At 40.8% G+C, this 19,374-nt stretch overlaps 1 protein-coding gene across 4 annotated transcripts in view; it reads left to right on the forward strand.

The window, feature by feature from the left end:
• The window catches only part of KIF13A (kinesin family member 13A), a 253,879-nt gene that overhangs the window by 216,412 nt on the left and 18,093 nt on the right, over positions 1 to 19,374 (forward strand). For 2 of the 4 annotated variants that reach the window (XM_006860793.1, XM_006860794.1), the window contains exons 23-33: positions 2,568 to 2,700; positions 3,067 to 3,213; positions 6,339 to 6,377; positions 8,359 to 8,458; positions 9,998 to 10,124; positions 12,629 to 12,684; positions 14,207 to 14,331; positions 14,815 to 14,991; positions 15,707 to 15,799; positions 15,950 to 16,102; positions 18,374 to 18,451. In XM_006860793.1, coding sequence (XP_006860855.1) covers positions 2,568 to 2,700; positions 3,067 to 3,213; positions 6,339 to 6,377; positions 8,359 to 8,458; positions 9,998 to 10,124; positions 12,629 to 12,684; positions 14,207 to 14,331; positions 14,815 to 14,991; positions 15,707 to 15,799; positions 15,950 to 16,102; positions 18,374 to 18,451 — 1,228 coding nt within the window. The remainder of the gene's footprint in view (positions 1 to 2,567; positions 2,701 to 3,066; positions 3,214 to 6,338; positions 6,378 to 8,358; positions 8,459 to 9,997; positions 10,125 to 12,628; positions 12,685 to 14,206; positions 14,332 to 14,814; positions 14,992 to 15,706; positions 15,800 to 15,949; positions 16,103 to 18,373; positions 18,452 to 19,374) is intronic. The other 2 variants (XM_006860796.1, XM_006860795.1) reach the window with 1 other exon arrangement.

Below are 19,374 nucleotides of genomic sequence, written 5' to 3' on the forward strand. Positions count from 1 at the left end.
TATATATATGTATAAATAAATTCCTGTAGTGATGCTATACATCAATAAGAAGAAATTAACTACTGATACAGCCTGCAACATGGATAGATCCCACAGGCAAAATGATGACCAAAAGAAGTCAGACACAAAAGAACATATTCTGCATGATGCCAATTATATGAAAGTCAAAAACAGGAAAAGTCATTCCATGGTGTTAAAATAGTGGCTACCTTTGGTGATGGTGTGGGATGGAGCAGGCAGGGGATGTTTTTGACTAGGAAAAGAACATGAAGGGACATTCTAGGGTGTTGGTAATGTTCTGTATCTTGATACAGGTGGTGGCACATAGGTGTTTATATAAGTGAAAATTCATTGAGATTTGAATATTGTATGTATGGTATAATATATGATAAAAGAATCATGAATACCTAGCATGTTTGAATCTCTGCAGTTATATCATAATCCTGTCTCAAATACAGAAAATTCTATTCTTAAAAAAAAATTGGATTTCCAGTTCAGCGCAATTACCCAAGACTCATTGGAATTGTAGGGTCATGGTTTAATGGGATATCCCAGTTAATAAGCCTAATATAAGATTTAGTGTATCTGTCCTATTTCTTAATTCACTGCATAATGCTGGGGTCTTAAAAGCTTACAAATGTCTACCCAAGGTACAACAATTGGTTTCTATTTGCTTGGAGCCAACAGAAGAAGTAGAGTCAGCACTACTCATTGATTCTGACTCACAGCACCCTGTTCATTGTTGTTAGGTGCCACTGAGACAGTTCCGGCTCTTAGCAACCCTGTAAGGGTTTCCACGGAGCAGCTGGTAAGTTTGAACTGCTGACCTTGCATTTCAAACTGACCTTGCAGTCCAATGCTTATCCTATAGGACAGAGTAAAACTATTCCATACAGTTTCCAAGACTATAAATCTTTATGGAAGTTGACAGCCTCATTTTACTTCTATAGCATGAGTGGTGGGTTCAAACCAACCTTTCAGTTATCAACACAACACTATAACCACTGTACTACCAGGAATCTATGAGTCAGGAATGGGAAGAGGAAATGGAATGGGGGCTAATGCTTTCCATAAACAGCTGTCTCCTTGGCCTTGTAATCAGTAGAACTAGATGGTGTATGGCTACCATTGATGAACATTCTGATCAAAGAAAGATTCTAAAGAAGAATCTTGATAAGGGGGGTGAGGGGGAAGAAACGACGACTGCAGAAGAGAATTTAACATTTTCATGGAATCAAGGTTTTCTGGAGTCATGGAGGCTGCATGTACTCCTTAAACTACTATCCTGAGAACATCTTTAAACTGCAAACCAAAAATATCCCAAATTATTCTCTAAACCAGTAATGGTAAGTGTCATCAAGTTGGCTCTGACGCATAGTGATCCAGTATAGGGCTTACAAGTAGCGACTGGCAAGTTTGAACTGCCAATCTTGCAATTCAAACTGACTGTGCAATCCAGTCCTTCTCCTACAGCACCACACCAGGACTCCAACAAACCAAATAATGGTTTAGCATAACTAGTAAAGAATATTTCCCTTAACCACAGAGCTCTTTTAAGATTTATCTATATAGTATCAAATTGACAACAGCAACTCAAAATATTAGATGAGAAATATAGGGGGCAATGAGTTTATGTTAAAGGGAAAAAGTACTCAGAAAAGAGTGCTAATGTGTGCACAACTCTAAGAATGTAATCATTGTCACTGAGTTAATGTAGAAATTGTCAAACTGATATATGTTTTACTGTGTATATTATTAACACTAACAAAAATAAAATAAATTATTTTAGAAATAAAATGCCAAAAAAAAATGACTGAAAAAAAAAAGCTTGTGGTAAGTAAAAGGAACCATTCTGAATATGAATAAGCAAACCGGAGTCTGGGAGAAGACTGGCAGTTTCTCATAGAGTGAAAGTGGACTGTTTACCTTTACTATGACCCAGCAATCTCACACATGAATAATTAGCCAAGAGAAATGAAAGCAGAAGTTCACAGACAGATGTGTTCACAAACGTTCATCACAACTTTGTTCATTGTATCCCAAAACTACAAACAATCCGAATGTCCTTTAACAGGATAAAGCAGTTGTAGAATTCATCTAATGTAATTCTAATCAGCAATAAAAGCAATAGAACGATTAATACACATCTGGAAGAATCTCAGAAACATTATGCTGAAGGGAAGACACTGGACACAAAAGAGGACATACTGCATGATTTTATTTATGTAAAGTTCTAGAATAGGCAAAGATACCTATGAGTTTAAATGGCTGCTGCAAGGGGTTGAGGATATTGTATGGAACAATATATGCAGAAGCTATAAAGTCATGATGTAGGTTACACTGGGATATACATTTGTCAAAACTCATCCAACTGCATACTTGAGACGGGGCCATCTCACTGAATGTTAATTATACCTCAATAAAATAAGTAAAAAGTACTTATGCCGTAGGGTTGTTTTGAGAATTAAGTAAGAAAAGAATCTTGGTGAGTGCATGGTGGCATTTTCCTACTACTGGTAATGTCCCTGGGTGATGACATTGTTGGGTGTTGGATTGTGGTTTTGCAGGTGGAATGAAGTGACTCGCAGAATAGAAATGTGGATTTCCATATTAGAACTCAACGAGTTAGGGGAATATGCTGCAGTGGAACTTCATCAGGGAAAGGACGTCAACACAGGAGGCATCTTTCAACTAAGACAGGTACCGAGTTTATTTGTGTTTATCTGTTTTCATGTTTTCGCTCAGTCCTACATGTTGTTGTTGTTATTGTTAAGTGCCGTGGAGTCGGTTCCGACTCATAGTGACCCTGCACAGGGTTTCCGAGGCTGTAAATCTTTACGGGAGCGTTAAGAACACCTCATCTTTCTCCCGCAGAACCACTGGTAGTTTCGAACTGCTGACTTGCGGTTCACAGCCCGATTTGTAACCACTACGTTACCAGAGTCCTACATGCTTCTGGGCATTTCCTAATTATTTGCCTCTTTGTTCCTTAATGCTTGCCTTTTATCTCCAACCTCCCCTTTTCTCGGCCTGGCCCCCACTCCCCACCCACCTTCACCATTGCAGGGTCATTCCCGTAGAGTTCAAGTAACAGTGAAACCTGTACAGGATTCGGGGACACTGCCTCTTATGGTCGAAGCCATCCTGTCGGTATCCATTGGCTGTGTAACAGCCAGGTCTACCAAACTCCAAAGAGGGCTGGACAGTTACCAGGTAAGACAGATTCAAAAGCTTACGTAACAAAGATTGGCTGATGTAGCTTTAGATCAGTTAGTAATCTGTGATGGAAACCTATTTGGTACTATAATAGATCTCTTTAACCATATATCTGCCCCTGATTCATATTTTCATCTGTTAACCTTTTTTCTCAATTTAAAATTCTTTATTTGCTTAGCATTTAATCATTTTATTTACAAACACACATGTTAATGCTATAGTACTCTCTTACACTGGGCAGGATTCGTTTTTTATCTGGCCCAAATTATGTTAGATATTTGACTTTGCGCCTGGCCTCATCAATTTTTATTACTATCAAAATGCTCTCGCATAAACTGGCATAACTATTGAGCTCTTTGAAGGTTCTAATTTTTCTTCATTTTTTTTGGCAATCAAAAGTTGACTTCATGTTCATTTTTGTTCATTAAATCGCCATTAAATATGAGCTTATTAAAAAAAAATTTACAGTACAGCCCCTAACAATTGGTCTTCATGTCTCTTCAGTACTCCATGAGAGTAAATTTCGAAATGAGGAACTTGTCCCTCCCATGACCTGGAAGGGTGTGTATACTGTACTATGCCCTCGGTCGACCGTCAGATAGGAACTAGGGCCTAGGGAGTCAGACTGGTACATTCTAGCTCCTTCCCTGCCACATGTGATAAGGAACCCTTCCTATTCTGTAGAGTTATTACAAGGAGGAAACTTTTCTTCTTTGAGTTCTCTGTGGAGTCTGGGCCTCAGCAGTCACTCATGATTCATCTTCATTCAGGCCAAGCTTTTTAGGAAGGCTAAAAGTCCATATGCAGATGTTTGGGCTCTAAGTCAGTCAGAGCTGGATGATACCCTGTCTTACCTACCTTGGGCCACCATCCCCTCTCGCTCTCAAAGAGTGAGGGTGGAGAAGAATGAGGATGCAAGCACAGGGGCTGTTCTGTTGGGGGAGAGACTTAGCCCACCAAACATTTCCTTGTGTGTCTGCAGCATGTGACATAAGATATTGGCTTTTAGGTATTCTCATCCCAGATCAGTCTGTCTTTTGGGAATGTCATCTTTTGGGGTGACAAGCTGCAGCACTTGATAGAAAGAGCCCTAGACTTAGAGTTGAGAGACTTGGGCTGTTAAGTCTAGTTCGGCTTTCCGAAGTGGTTCCCCAGACTGGGTAAATGAAATGTCTAGTTCCCTTTTCTCTTCTCTAAAATGGTGAAGTGGGCTTCTTAATTTTCTGAAGTCTCTTTCTCAAATACAGTTACATGGCTTAGTAAGTCTCTGGTCCTAGACATAGACAAGGAGTCTGTGCATCCTAAACCGTTAGCTACAATCTATGGACCATCAATTGACCGACTCCCATTCAAAGAACATAAGAAGAATTCAGTAATAATTTTGGAGTATTTCAGCAACTCCGCTTGGAGTTAAAACTTTGAGCTCTGGATTATTAACCTTTACCCTTTGCCCCCTACTCTTTTAAGAATATGCTACCAACCATGCAGATCCAACTCTAGCTCTTTGAAAGGTGGCTTTTGGTGTTTTTTTCCTTTGCTGTCATGCTCAAGGTCATGTTCAGTTATTTTTTGAGATCATATTTTAGAATTAATTTTAATGCAACTGCTCAGATCAACCCAAAACATGCTGATTTCAGAGCCATTTCATATCCTAAGAGTTGATGCCAGTTTTCGATTACTACAAGTAGCTCTTTGTTGTAATAATTAGTGATAGAGAGATATGTCTGTCATTAATGTGGGACTCCATATTCATTAATAATTAATAGTAATATTAAGAAAATTCAGTATTAGGCTTTTACTTAATAAGCTACAGTCATTTAAATGATAATGACCCATCATTTATCAGAAAACCAAGTGTATTTGGAAGCCTACACAGATACGAGGATAATTTTAACTATATTTTTAAAGTACCTTAAAAAACTTTTTTTATTTTTAGTGTCTCTGCTATAATTAGGCCACTTCACAAACTCCCTTTTTTTCCATTCAATAACCATAGGAAAATGAAAGAAGGTTACATACTCGGTATTCATGTTGAATACCATATTTTTTTCACATATAACACACCCATGAAATCAACATACATGCACATATAACATAGTATATATAGGAAACTAATGTGCAAGAGGGTTGCTGAGTTTGCAAGAAACAGTAAAACATGAATTATTTACCTATAAATACGGTGGAATATGCCTTCGTGTGAATGGTTTTTGTCTTTAAATTTCTAAATTCTATGTCTAAGAAAAATTGTCTTAGCTGTTTTTGTTATTAAGTGCCATTGAGTCGGTTCCAACTCATAGCAACCCTGTATAGGGTTTCCAGTGAGCAGCTGGTGGGTTTGAACTGCTGGCCTTGTGGTTTACAGTTCAGTGCTGATCCTACAGCGCCACACCAGTGGTCCTGTCTTAGCTAGAATGCTTTTCTTTTTCAGCATGGTGGTTCTAAATAAATAAGTGAAGTGAGTTGGAATCAACTCAGTGACAACTAACCACAACAGACGTGTAGTGTGGAATGGTTATTTTCCCAACTAATTTATGTTGATAGAGTCATGTGTTCAAAATAGCTTGCTGTGCTTCATTGCAGTAGTAGAGCATGGAACCTGATGATGCCTCAGGTTCCCAGGGGACTTTTACAATGATGATCCTCTCAGAGACTGAAGGGATTGGAGACTAGAGGTCTGGCTTCTATCCTTGACCTTGCCAGTCAGTATCCGTGTGTCCTTGGGCTAAACCATTTCATCTTTCCAGGCCTCAGATCCCTATTGCTAAAACTAGAAGTTCACCAAAGAATATCTAGATTTTTCTACCTCTTTCTAGTTTGTCTTCCTAAACTTATTCCCAATGAAGGTCAAATAACGCACCCATAAAAACATGCCCATTATTGCCTAATAGTGGAGTTGTCCTTTTTAAATGACTGCTTGCTTTATTAAGACTTTAAATTCTCCAAAGAATTGTAGATGACTGAATTAAATCCGCAAAACTTTTTGAGATTCAATAAAATGTTTTTATGATGCTGATGTTGTATGCTGCCCAGTATAACTTGTGTTAAGCTAAATAATTGTTTTCCTTGTGTACTGTCTGAGAAACAAAAATGCATGTCCTTTGTGTTTATTTTTTTCCTACCAGAGAGATGATGAGGATGGTGATGATATGGATAGTTATCAGGTATTACTGCTGCTGTCCATCCTGTGGCATGGGGTACTACTGCTAATTGCCAGCATTCACAAAGCAGAGGCCAGGCAGGACGAAAGACAGGGGAGCAAGAATGGCTCAGATTTCACTGGCTTTTGATTTGCTTTAAGCGTAATCCAGGATACAGTCCTGTTTCCATAGATTTCCCTGTCTTGTCAAAAATTCTAGCTAGCTACTGCATTTCCACTATGCCATCTCAAATGACTAGCTTATAAAAGTTTGCTAAGCAAAAGCATTATCACAGTATCACCATCAGTGATCTTAAAAGTCACACAGCTAGCCATCCAGATTCTTTAGCTACACTCTTTTCTTTTCTATGCTAAACTGCACTTTGTTGCTAATATCTGTTTACTTTCTCTAGATTAAAAAAAAAAAAAATTGAAGACGTTTTAACGCATTTAGTCATTTTGTTTTTGTTATAGCCCCATTTTATTCTGTCATTAGGGACAAACTTAGTTCCCCATGGCTTGTAGAATTCAAGTCTCAGCCTTTTCTTTATGGAAACCCCAAAAATATATGCAGATGTGAAATTTTACCTCATCAGGACTCACTGACTTGATGTCATGGATTATGGGTTGTGGTAGTGGTCAAAGCAGCAATCCACGATGGTTTCTGGGTTTGGTTCCCAGTCTTTGCACTGACTCTTCACACAAGATTTAGAAAGATGCTTTCCCTGTGTACCTTCCTATTTGCAAACTATAGTGCATTGTTGGTAAAGCCTCAGAGGCCCCCCAAATATAACACGTGTCTCTCTTTAATGTTAAAGTCCCTAAATGGCACAAACAGTTTGTATTCAGTTACTAGCTAAATGTTGGTGGTTCAAGCCCCACAGTGGGACCACTGTTTCCAGTGGGATTAAGTAACCCCACTGCTGGTGAGTCGATTCTAACTCATTGTGCAACCTGTTGGACAGAGTAGAACTGCCCCATGAGATTTCCAAGGTTGTAAGCATTACAGGAAGCTGACTGCCACTGTGTGTGTGCGCACGCATGCGTGCACACAGAGAGTAACTGATGGGTTTTTGTGGATAGCAGCCAAGCGCTTAACCACTGTACCACCAGGGCTCCTCTTCATTAAGACTGCAGACATGAAAATCCTATGGAGCAGTTCTACTGTGTACCACCAGGGTCCCCTCTGAGTTGGACTCAACTTCACAACTTGGAATGTAATGGCTTACGGGTTAGACTGGACTCGGGCAAGTGAAAGAGCATTTGGAATAAGATTGATGGGTTTTCTTTCCTTCTTCATAATCTTACTGAGAAAGAAAGCAAACAAAAACCAACTCCAGGGCAGTTTTTCATCATCCCCTGGGTTCTCTGTAACGCCATTTACTAATGTCCTGTGGGCTGTTTGTGTGCTTCCTGTCTTCTTGTTCACGGTGAAGTCCAACAGATGCTTCTGGGTGTCTTAAAGCATGGCTGAATGCACGTGGGGTTTCCGCCTGGGAGGCTTCTGGTTAGCTTCGTGGTAGTTGTTGGAAGTAAAATCTTGCAACAAGTGTGAAAGGGTCTTTACCTACCGATTCATATACTTCAGATAATACATGTTGTCAAGGCCATTGAACTCTCAACTTGGTAAATGACCCTCTTGTTCCATTTCATTTGCTGTGACATAGTTTGGGCTCTGTTCATGGTGTCCTGCTTCGAATCACAAATCCGTGAAATGAATAGCTACGGTTCAGATGCACACACAGCGTAAACATCATCCAGTAGCTGGTGCCGTTTGAGCTTGTCTTGCTTTTAAGTGTAATTATCCTTTTGGAGAACCAGGGGCTCTGATTTCTGAGTATGGGATCCTGAGCAGCATGCATTACTATGAGACCTCTTTGCTTTCTTGCATATTAATCACACAGCTATGTTCAATGTCCTTTCTTAATGAAAAGTTTCCTAATCAACTGAAAACATAGAAAAGAAATGCACTATATAACCAAAATGGTTTTTCTCTCTCATACTAGGAAGAAGATTTAAACTGTGTGAGAGAGAAGTGGTCTGATGCCCTCATTAAACGCCGAGAATACTTAGATGAACAGATTAAAAAAGTCAGCAATAAAAAAGGTGTGTAATATTTTATGTCACTGAACTGTCCATGTGAAGATCGTTGAAATGGCCAATGTTCTGTTACCTATACAGGAGGATAATTCCAAAGTATTGCTAATAGGGTTCTGGTTCATGCATGCGGGGGTTTATTCCAAATCAAGCATTTTAAACATGTCATTACGATCAACAGATGTCCGCAGACAAATTCTCTCAGTAGTACACTTGTCTTAGTCTCATTACAAAGGCCTGGTATGGTGCTGTAGGGTAAGCACAAAACTACCAACCACAAGATTGGTGGATCAAACCCACCAGCTGCTCCTTGGAAATCCTGTACAGAGTTGCTGAGTTGGAACCAACTTGACAGCACTTACAAACAACCAAGTCTTGTTACGGTGCTTTCTGGGAAAAAAAAGAGTTCAACAGCGGTTTCTGAGAAGATCTGCTGGGTGAAATAAGTTCAGAGCAGAGAAGTCAGCTCGAAAGCTTATGTTATAGTGTAAGGTGCCATTAAGTTGGGTCCGACTCATAGCGACCCTGTATAGGGTTTCTGAGGCTGCAAATCTTTACTGGAGCAGAAAGCCTCATCTTTCTCCTGCAGAACAGCTGGTAGTTTCAAACTGCTGACCTTGAGGTTAGCAGCCTGACTCATAACCACTACGCTACCAAAGCCTTCACATTAGGAGTGAGTTAACCAAATGTCTGAGCACATATAGCAGGCTAATTTTTAAGTTAACATTTTTGTGTGGCCTGCGAGTGATGTTATAAAGTTTGGCAGAAAGAATTTTCCCCATCCCATTCTAGAGTAAAAATGTGCTTCTAAAATCCTTAGCATTTCATCCTGACTTTATGATTCATTTGTGTGCCAAGACAGAACATGAGTATTATAGCAGTAGTTCTCCCTTAGTGAAACATCCTGGTTCAACATACAACATACTTAACATATGTGTGTATGTGTCATTGTATATGTGCTCTGCCTGCTAATAAAAACTCACTTTGAGTACATACAGGTAGCCTCAGAATTGAATTATGGGTAAGCAGATTTCAGCATATAGTAGTAAAGTCCCTTCTGTAATGACTGAAGGAAAATAAAGTTGGTTCCAAGGAGTGGAATAAATGACATATTTTTATCCTGTCTTTACAAAATGGTGTGTTGTTTTTGTTTGTGTTTTTTTTAATAAAGCACACATCCATTCATTTATTTTGATTCTTTCAACAAGAGCATGAAGTAGATGTGGCAGGTATTCCTACTTAACAGATGAGGAGACTAAGATTCACTTATTGAATCCTTTCCCAAGTTTTGGACTCAGTGAAATGGCCTGTCTTCTAATTCCTGCCCCAGGGCTCTTTCTCCCTGCCTTCCGACACAGAAACCCCCAGTTAGCTTCTCTGAGCTCACTTGCATACTTGCATACTCATACTCTAAGCCTCAACTCCTTTTTTGGAACCCAGTGCGTTTGTAAGCCACTGCAACTCTCACTGAGCGGGAATCTGTGGGTTTGAAATTAAGAAATGGCTCTTGCTCTCTTCCTGGTACTCATCCCTCACTTTGTTCTGCAGAGAAAACAGAGGACGATGTGGAACGGGAAGCCCAGCTCGTGGAGCAATGGGTGGGGCTGACTGAGGAGAGGAATGCTGTGTTGGTGCCAGCACCAGGCAGTGGCATCCCCGGGGCACCCGCCGACTGGTGAGTCCCACCTTCTTTCAAGGCAGTCCACACGGATGGTGCAAAATAACTGCTGTTGTTAAGCGGCTTCGAGTCCTTTTCGACTCATAGACCCTGTATGGGGTTTCCAAGAGGAGCAGCTGTTGAGGCTGAATCCCAGACCTTGTGATTCAAACCTACGTTGTGATCCAGTGATTTATTGGACAATGCCACACCAGGACTCCAGAGTAACTATAGTAGGAGGCATTCATGTGACTTTCCAGGATTGTCATAGAAAATGCTAGCCCACATGAACTGCTCTGGGAACAGCACCCGCTCTTGTCCTCCCTCCTGCCTGTAGCCAGTTTCTGCTGACAGGAAAAGGAGAGCACTTACCTGGCCAGGAATCGAGGGCTACGTTCTCCTTGCGTGCAGAAGCAACTTGTACATTGTTCTCTCACCTTCAGAAAATCTTTCTTTTTTGGCTTGAAAGAAGGAGGTTTTCAGAGTATACATGAGAGGACAGAAACTATATCTTCTTATTTGCCCAAGTCTCGATCTCATTTGGTACTTAGCATAGAGTGGGGAAACACTTGCCCCAAAACCAAACCAAATCTCCTGCCATGGAGCTGGTTCTGGCTCATAGCAATCCTATATATGGTTTCCAAAGATGTAAATATTTACGGGAGCAGAAAGCCTCATGTGTCTCACACAGAGCAGCTGGTGGGTTTGAACTGCTGAACTTGCAACCCAGTGCTTATCCTCCAGCACCACCCCAGGGCTCTCTAAGAAAGCACTAAAGCCTCTCATAAAAAGGAATCAGTCAGTCAATCCTGTGTGTACTTATGAGAAGCCGTATGGTATCATAGGCTCTGGAGTGAAATAGATCTGAATTTCATTTCCAGTTTCAGCTGTTAACTGTATTTTTGAGGATCCCTTGTATTTCCTAAGCAAGCTATTTTCTAGATCTAGTGATGGAGCTACCTTTTTGGTACTTTTGTGAGGATTAGTGATAATGTACACAGGTACCTTGTACATGGAGTCCTGGTGTGGTGCTGTTAGTTAATGCACTGACCTGGCAGTTCAAGGTCACCATCTGCTCCTTGGAAACCCTATACAGGGTCGCTGTGGGTCAGAACCAACTCCATGGCACTTAACAACAAGCATTGTACATAGTGCCTATTCATTGAATGCTAGGTCTTATTGCTTCTTTTTCTCCTATTTAAGAGATGAGATTTTTATACATAGAATGTACAATAATACACATTGTCTCTTTTAGGCAGGCATAGAAAAATAATTGCTATTATTTATGTCTGTGATGATAAATGTAAGAGTCTCTGGATGGTGCAAGCAATTAAACACTCAGTTACCAACCAGAAAGTTGTGGTTCATATCCACCCAGGGGTGTCTTCCTTGCAAGAAAGGCCTGCCTAGTGATCTTCCCAAAAAATCACAGCATTGAAAATTCCATAGAGCACAGTTCTGTTCTGACAGACAAGACAGCAACTGGTTTTTATTGTTGTTTTCAGTGTTAACTGAAGGTGAAGCTATATTTCATGATTTGTTTTATAAACATGGAAATGTGAATTTGCAGGCCCACAATTTATAACCCAATACTGCTGTCTGCATGTGCGCCTGCTGTACCAGGTTCTATGGGTGCTTGCTGTGGACAGCTGTCCCAGTGGTGTTGTCTTGCTTCGTTCCTCAAGGCCTCCTTCCAGGCTGGTTCTTCTGACCACTGTCTTTTTTATTTGAGGTGTTTCAAAACCTGTCTGGGATCATCTTGGATGTCTGTAAAATGTGGTGTCCTAGTTATATTCTCATGTGGATGACAAAGGATGGGGCCCTGCCTCTTCACTTCAAGGTGCCTCTGATAGAGATGGACCAGTGTTTGACTGGAGCCTACCTTACTGTGTCCTGCACACATTCTTTCTCCCTTTCACATTTTTCATTTACTTCTCCTTCAGTCTTTTCAAATACTCTCCCTTTTGTTTGCTTCCCTAGGCGCCACTCTTATCTCCTGTTCCAATCAACATCCCTTTCCCATTTTCTCATCAATAGAAATTTTTAATGAGATAGGTAGCTGCTGTGGAGTTGACCTTGGCTGATCCTGTGTCGTGCTCTCGATCACTGGCATGTTAGAGCCTGTCTCTGTGACTATTATACTGGTCCTTGCTGACCAAGAGTCTCCCTTGTCCTTTCTCACACTCTGCTCCATCTAACATGACGTCCTCTTTGGGGGACTACTCCGTCCTGATGACACCTCCAGAGAAAGCCAGTTAAACAGTGTTCTGTTGTGAGCCTTAAGATATCCATTGAATAATTTCCAGAAGCTCTTCAGGACTTTCTTACTAGTCTGTCTTGTAGCTCACATCATTTCTGTGGTTTGTATTAGCAGGGAAGTCAACAAGTGTTCAAGGATTTCACTAGTATAACATGTGCCTCGCTGTGATACTTTTTGACCACCTTGCCTCTGTGGTGTTTGATTATTTAATACAATAGAAAACCTGTATTTTGTTAAGACTAAATGTTGTTATTAAATTCAGGATCCCGCCTCCTGGAATGGAAACCCACATACCAGTTCTCTTCCTTGATTTGAATGGTAAGTGAATATTTAAAGGTCTTAGATGTTACCCCATTTTCCTTAAGACTTGTAATTTACTCAAACCCACATCATTTTGATCTGTACATCATTTCTCTAATCACTCCTGTGCCATATCTAGGTGATACGTTAAGTCCAAATATATATATGTAAGCATATAATAGAGTCCTTGGAAGAGTGACATGGATTTTCTGTCAAAAAATGAGAGTTCTCAAGGAGATCAGGAAATGCATACAAAAAGAGCAGTTGTTCTCAAACACTAATGGACCTAGAGGTTATTTGGAAAGTAATCAACCTCCAGAGATTCTAAATCTTTAGACATGGCAGGGGTATCAGAACCAGCAAATAACTAGTGTGCCAAACCTTCTTAAACATTTTGATGCCAGGAATACCTTATAACACCATAACCTTGCATTGTTGTTGTTGTTAAGTACAGTTGAGTCAGTTCCAACTCAGGATTTCAAGATTTTTAAGCAGTTGGTGGGCTTGAACTTCTGACCTTCTGGTTTGCAGTCCAGTACTAATTCCATAGCACCAAGGAGTAGTTATTTAGTATAGCAATTAGATCAAACCTGGGTGAACCTAGAACAGTCATTTTCAATATGTTTAGTAATAAGACCCTTTATCAGAATAAACTCTTAATTGGAACCCCATATGGAGAAAGATGAGGCTTTCTGCTCCCGTAAAGATTTGCAGCCTCGCAAACCCTGTTCAGGGTCACTATGAGTCGGAACCAACTCCACGGTACTTAAGAACAACATAAAAGCAGAATTGCTCAGTTTGGAGGTGCGCAGCCTCCTGGTAGGTCCTCCTTTAGGACCCCAGGGCTCCTCATTTGAGAAGGCTAAATCCTATATTGGATAGGACATTGGAATGAGATGAACTTCAATTTCTCCCAAGTGCTTAGAATTTTTATCCTAAATTAGTAATTTAACTGCTAAAATATCTAATACAGTGTAAGTTATCTAAGTAATACAGCAAACCTAACACCAGAAGTTCGCAGCATTCTAAGCTGAGATTATCTCATGGAAATATTTGCTCCTGGGACTACATATAGAATATATTCAGCCCATTCTATAGTAGATTCATGAAGGCTTCTCTTTGGTCCCCATCAGATCCTGGGTATTGCAAAGACTTTGTACTTCACTGCTAAAGGAAAGGTTGGCAATTTAAATTCACCCCATAGTACTGCGGAAGAAAGGCCTGGAGGTCTGCTTCTGTAAGCTTACAGCCATTGAAAACCCTACGGAGCACAATTCAGCTCTGATACACATGGCGTCTCCAATAATCAGAATCAACTTGGCATTGATGGACTGTTTTGTTAGTAGTATCTATAAGGATAGTGGCCAATTGTGATTTTTGGAGTGTCTTTTTCAACTGCAGGAGAAGGAATGAAAGAAAGAAAGGAAAATGTGTTCTCTGTAAACTTTATCTGTAAAAAGCAAATTTAAAATGTTTTGATGTTTGCTTAAAGCCTGACTTTCCCTCCACTTTTTTTTTTCTGTGCCCTGGACATGGCTAGCGGATGACCTCAGTGCCAATGAGCAGCTTGTTGGGCCCCATGCATCGGGTGTGAACTCCATCCTGCCCAAGGAACATGGAAGCCAGTTTTTCTACCTGCCCATCATAAAGCACAGTGACGATGAGGTAAAGGGAGACTTAGGTTCTCTTATAGGTCTTCCAGTGTACACACCAGCCACGGGGTCAGCCCATCTTTCCATTAAACTACAGTGGATTAAGCACTGGACTACTAACTGAAATACCAGCCACTCCATGACAGAGAGATGAGGCAGTCTGCTCCCATAAGGACTTACAGCCTTGGAGAATTGATGGATCTGTTCTATTGGGTCCTTAGAGGGTCACCACAAGTTGAATTGACTTGACAGTAGTGGGGTTTGGGGGTCTGATTTGGTGATAGAGGAATGGGCACTTTAAAAAACTAACTCATGTGTGTTGTCATTCAGCAAAGGTGAGGGAAGCCCTCTATTTAATTAAACTGAGCTGAATGTATCTATTTTCCTCTGGTTTTGTGATGTGAAAAGGCAGTCACACCTGAGTCTCCCCTCTCTCCCTCTCTCTCTCTCTCTCCTTCTCTCTCTCTCCCTCTCTCTCTCCTTCCCCCACTCCTAGGTTTCAGCCATAGCCTCTTGGGACTCCTCGGTGCATGATTCTGTTCACTTGAACAGGGTCACACCCCAGAATGAAAGGATTTACCTAATTGTGAAGACCACAGTCCAACTCAGCCACCCGGCTGCGATGGAGTTAGTCTTGCGAAAACGGATTGCAGCCAATATTTACAACAAACAGGTAAATTACAAGGCCTGCTCCAGCAGTTGTGTATATAAGCGGCAAGCTTTTTCTCCTCATTGAAGTAGCGTTCTGCAGGGATAATTCAAGGGATGTACAAAATGTTACCCCGCTGGCCAAGTTAGAGACTGAGTCTCATTTTCCCAAGATAGCAGGGCAGGAGAATTGACCCAGAATGCTGGAAGTCAGGAGGGCTGTGATGTTTCACTGCTCTGAAACTGACATGCTAACTTTAAGCTTCTAATCCAGGTAGGAGAGTGGCAAAGCCAGGACAAGGTAAAAGCTCCAAGTAAGCGCCTCTCCTCCTGCTTCTCCAAACACCATCTCAAAGACACTATCAACAAAATTAATCCCCCTCAGCTTTCTTCTGATGTCCCTTGATAAGACTGATGAAGCCTAGAAAAAAGTCAAACAGAAGGCAACTGATGGGGAAGGGACGCAGCCACCAGACCCTTGAATATGCTGCAGATTCCATAATCCAATCGTAATCCAGCCCCGAAATCAAATGATAGTTGAGCAGTATTGCCCCTCATGGCTGGGAGACTAGAATTTTGGATTCTGATTTTGTTTTGTTTTTGTTTTACTGAATTAAATGTGTGAGTTCAGTGTGTGTGTGTGTGTGTGTGTGTAAAATAACATAGTAATTATTCTATTTAAATGTGTACTCATTTTATTTTTTCCACATAGCTCATAATCAACTTTCCTTTTCCATCAGAGTTTCACCCAGAGTTTGAAGAGGAGAATCTCATTGAAAAATATCTTTTATTCCTGTGGTGTCACCTATGAAATAGTATCCAACATACCAAAGGTAAAAAAAAATATGCTACTTTAAAATATCGATAGCACAATGGAGAGGATGTTCATTCCCAAAACCTTTGAAATCATTTTTTTCTTGCCAAAATGTGGCTGAGAATATTGTTCACATGAAAGCATTGTCGCTGGCTTCCTGTCCCTTTAGGCAACAGAGGAGATTGAGGACCGGGAAACGTTGGCTCTCTTGGCAGCAAAGAGTGAAAATGAAGGCACGTGGGATGGGGAGACCTACATTGAGAAATACACACGCGGTGTACTGCAGGTGGAAAACATCCTGAGCCTTGAGCGGCTCCGCCAGGTAAGTCACTGGAATGTCTGGGCTGGAAGGTGACAGATCACCATTCTTCAGCCCTGCACAGACCAAGATAAATTTATTTATCAAATCCTTTCTCTCTTCGTCTACCAGAGAAGAAATGCCGGAGTAACCATTTCTCTAGAGAAGTTAGATGTTGTTGTTGTTAAGTGACATAGAGTCAGTACCAACTCATAGCGACCCTGAATAGGGTTTCCGATGACTGACTGGTGTGCGTGAACTGCCGACCTTATGGTTCAAAGCAACCTTGCAGTCTAGCGCATTAACCCACAGCACCACACCAGGACTCCAAAAATTATAATGTTGTTGTTATGTGCCGTGGAGTCAGTTCTGACTCATAGCTACACTGTACAGGGTTTCCGAGGCTATAAATCTTTACAGGAGCAGAAAGCCTCATCTTTCTCCTATGGAGCAGCTGGTAGTTTTGAACTGCTGACCTTAAGGTTCACAGCACAATTCATAATCACTCTACTACCAGAGCTTTATTGAGTATTTCCTAAATACATTTATTATTTCCTAAAATACATTTATTTTTTTCAATCTGTAAAATTACCCTATGAGGTAAGTGCTGTTGCAATCCTCACTTTCAAATGAGAAACCTTAAGATTGAGAGGAGTTCTGGTGTGGCTCTGTAGGATAAGCACTGGACTGCAAGGTTGGTTTGAGCCACAAGGTCGGCGCTTCAAGCTCACCATCTGCTCTTTGAAAACCCTATACAGGGTTGCTATGAGCTGGAACCAACTCGATAGTTGGTCCCCTAATTTGCCCAAGATTACACAGCTAGTTGAGTGGGTGGTACCAAGCCAGGGTGCACACCCAGACAACTTGACTCTAAAGCACACATACTTAACTATAGATAATTATTACATCCTTGATTTTTTAACCCGGAGTCCTGGTGTGGTGCTATAGGATAAGCACTGGATTGGTAAACTGCAAGGTCGGTGGTTCAAACCCACCAGCCACACCTCAGAAACCAACCAACTCAACGGCACTCACCACAACAACAGCTTTTGAAACCAGGTTAATTTATGAGCTGAAAGCAAGACATTCAAGAGGAGTCATCCAGTGGGCAGTACAACTAACTATAAGACAGAAGATGCCACTCCATAGGAACAGTAGACACTGGGGACTCACGTGTTGTGAAGCAGAACAACAATCGATACCACATGTATAGGGACCAAAGTTTGTTAGAGGAAGAGGGGAAAGATGACTCATAGTTTAAGGGACTCTGAACTTCTGTCAGGGCTGATGGGAAAATTTGAGAACAGATAATGGGACTGGTTGTTGAACAACATGACTAACATAATGCCACTGAGCTGTATGTGTGAAGATTGTTGAAATTTAAAATTTTTGTTACATATAGATTAACCACAATTTTTTTTTCTTTTTAAGTACTATGGACATTAGGCATATTAGTCAAATTTTTAAAAAAAATGAATATAGTCATCACTTTCCACCAGAAAGTGATCCTCAATGCCTACTCAGACCTTGACTGACCTGAACAAATTAGACATTCCTTTCTTGTTCTTCTTATGGTACCTTGTTTATCACACCAAAACACCTACCAAAGTGTATTGAAATAGTGCACTTTGTGTGTCCTTAAAAACAAAGACAATATTTTCTTAGCACCTTTTATCCTATCACAGTGCCTAAGTCTCAACAGGAAGTACTCCACTTAGAAGTAACCAAATAATCAACAGGTGAATACAAAGGAAACTTGGTTTTGTAAATACTGGATAGGGGTGTGTGTGTGTGTGTGTGTGTGTGTGTGTGTGTTTGATTAAGTTGAATTTTTTCAACATTTTTATTGTGATGAAATATAAATCACTAACATTCCAAAGATTTTTGTATGTACAGTTCATTTTCGTATCCCTAAGGTCTCTCCATCTGAGCCGAGTTGATGGCGCCTAATAACAATTCAGAAGGAGCTCTGGTAGCGTAGTGGTTACAAATCGGGCTGCAAACCTTAAGGTCAGCAGTTCAAAACTACCAGCTCTTTCGTGGGAGAAAGATGAGGCTTTCTGGTCCCATAAAGATTTACAGCCTCAGAAACCCTGTACAGGCTCGCAATGACAGCACATAACAACAATAACAATTCAGAGCCATTATCTTGACCATGTTTTGTAACAGTCACTGCTATTGAAGTGATTTTTGTTCCTATGTTTCTAAATGTTCTACATAAATGCTCTTATTACTTTTGATTCAGTCAGAGGGGGAAATAATCAATGTTGTTCTTAAATCCTTATGCATCGACAGGCCGTCACTGTAAAAGAAGCGCTTTCCACCAAAGCTCGGCACATGCGGAGGAGCCTGAGCACTCCAAATGTTCATAATGTAAGTTCCACACCCCCACCACTGCCCCCCCAGGGATCTGCTGGTTTCATGATGTGTCTCAGGACTTGGGGGGGGGGGGTGCGTGCAGGGCATTTGGCTCAGGTGCAGACCTGCCATTCTCTGCAGTGGGGTTGCACACCTGCACACCAGAGGGCTCAAACACAAGTCATGTCACCTGAATTGGAATCGATTTGTTAACCACCAACAACAAAAGCATTCAGAAGTTATCTCTGGAAAGAAGTGTCTTGTGGCATCACCACAAATAGAGCTTGAGATGTGAGGAGGAAAGTTTAGGCAGTGGTTCATTATCATTGTTCTTTAGCCACATTCCTTTTGAATTGAGTAGTTAAGGAGAAGGTGGAATCAGCTATATATCGTGGCTGCCACCGCACTGGTTTTATATGCTCCGGTTTAGCTGCCATGTCAGTGGACTCTGCCCATCAGAAGTACATTGAGCTACAGCCTCCTGTGGGCACTCCCCTGATCCTTCATCTCATCTCTGATCATTTGATTTTCTTCCTCAACTAATGCATTAGAAAAGTGAGTTCACAGGGACTGTTTCTCTCTGAGTGGGGTGCTGTCATGGAAAAAAAATGACAGATGAGCACATGGAACACTGCAAAGCAACTTTTTTCTAGAAACAGTAGAAAAAAAGTAAAGAGCCCTCCAAAAAAGGGAAGTAATGTTTACTTTCCTGACTTCTAGAATTTCCATAAAAGGACAAAAAATGTTAACAAAAACTGTCTTATAGTAGGCCATAAGACAAATCCCAGCCAATGCCTATGATCAGTATCATATAGAACATATCTCCTGACCACAATGAAGTCATTAAATAGTAAGATATGAAATAATAAGAAACCCCATGCAGTTGGAAATTTGAAAAAAAAAAAAACAACAAACCTCTACTTAGTTCATGTGTCAAG

Source organism: Chrysochloris asiatica, unplaced genomic scaffold, assembly GCF_000296735.1.
Source record: "Chrysochloris asiatica unplaced genomic scaffold, ChrAsi1.0 scaffold00040, whole genome shotgun sequence".
In the NCBI taxonomy this organism is placed as follows: Eukaryota; Metazoa; Chordata; class Mammalia; order Afrosoricida; family Chrysochloridae; genus Chrysochloris; species Chrysochloris asiatica.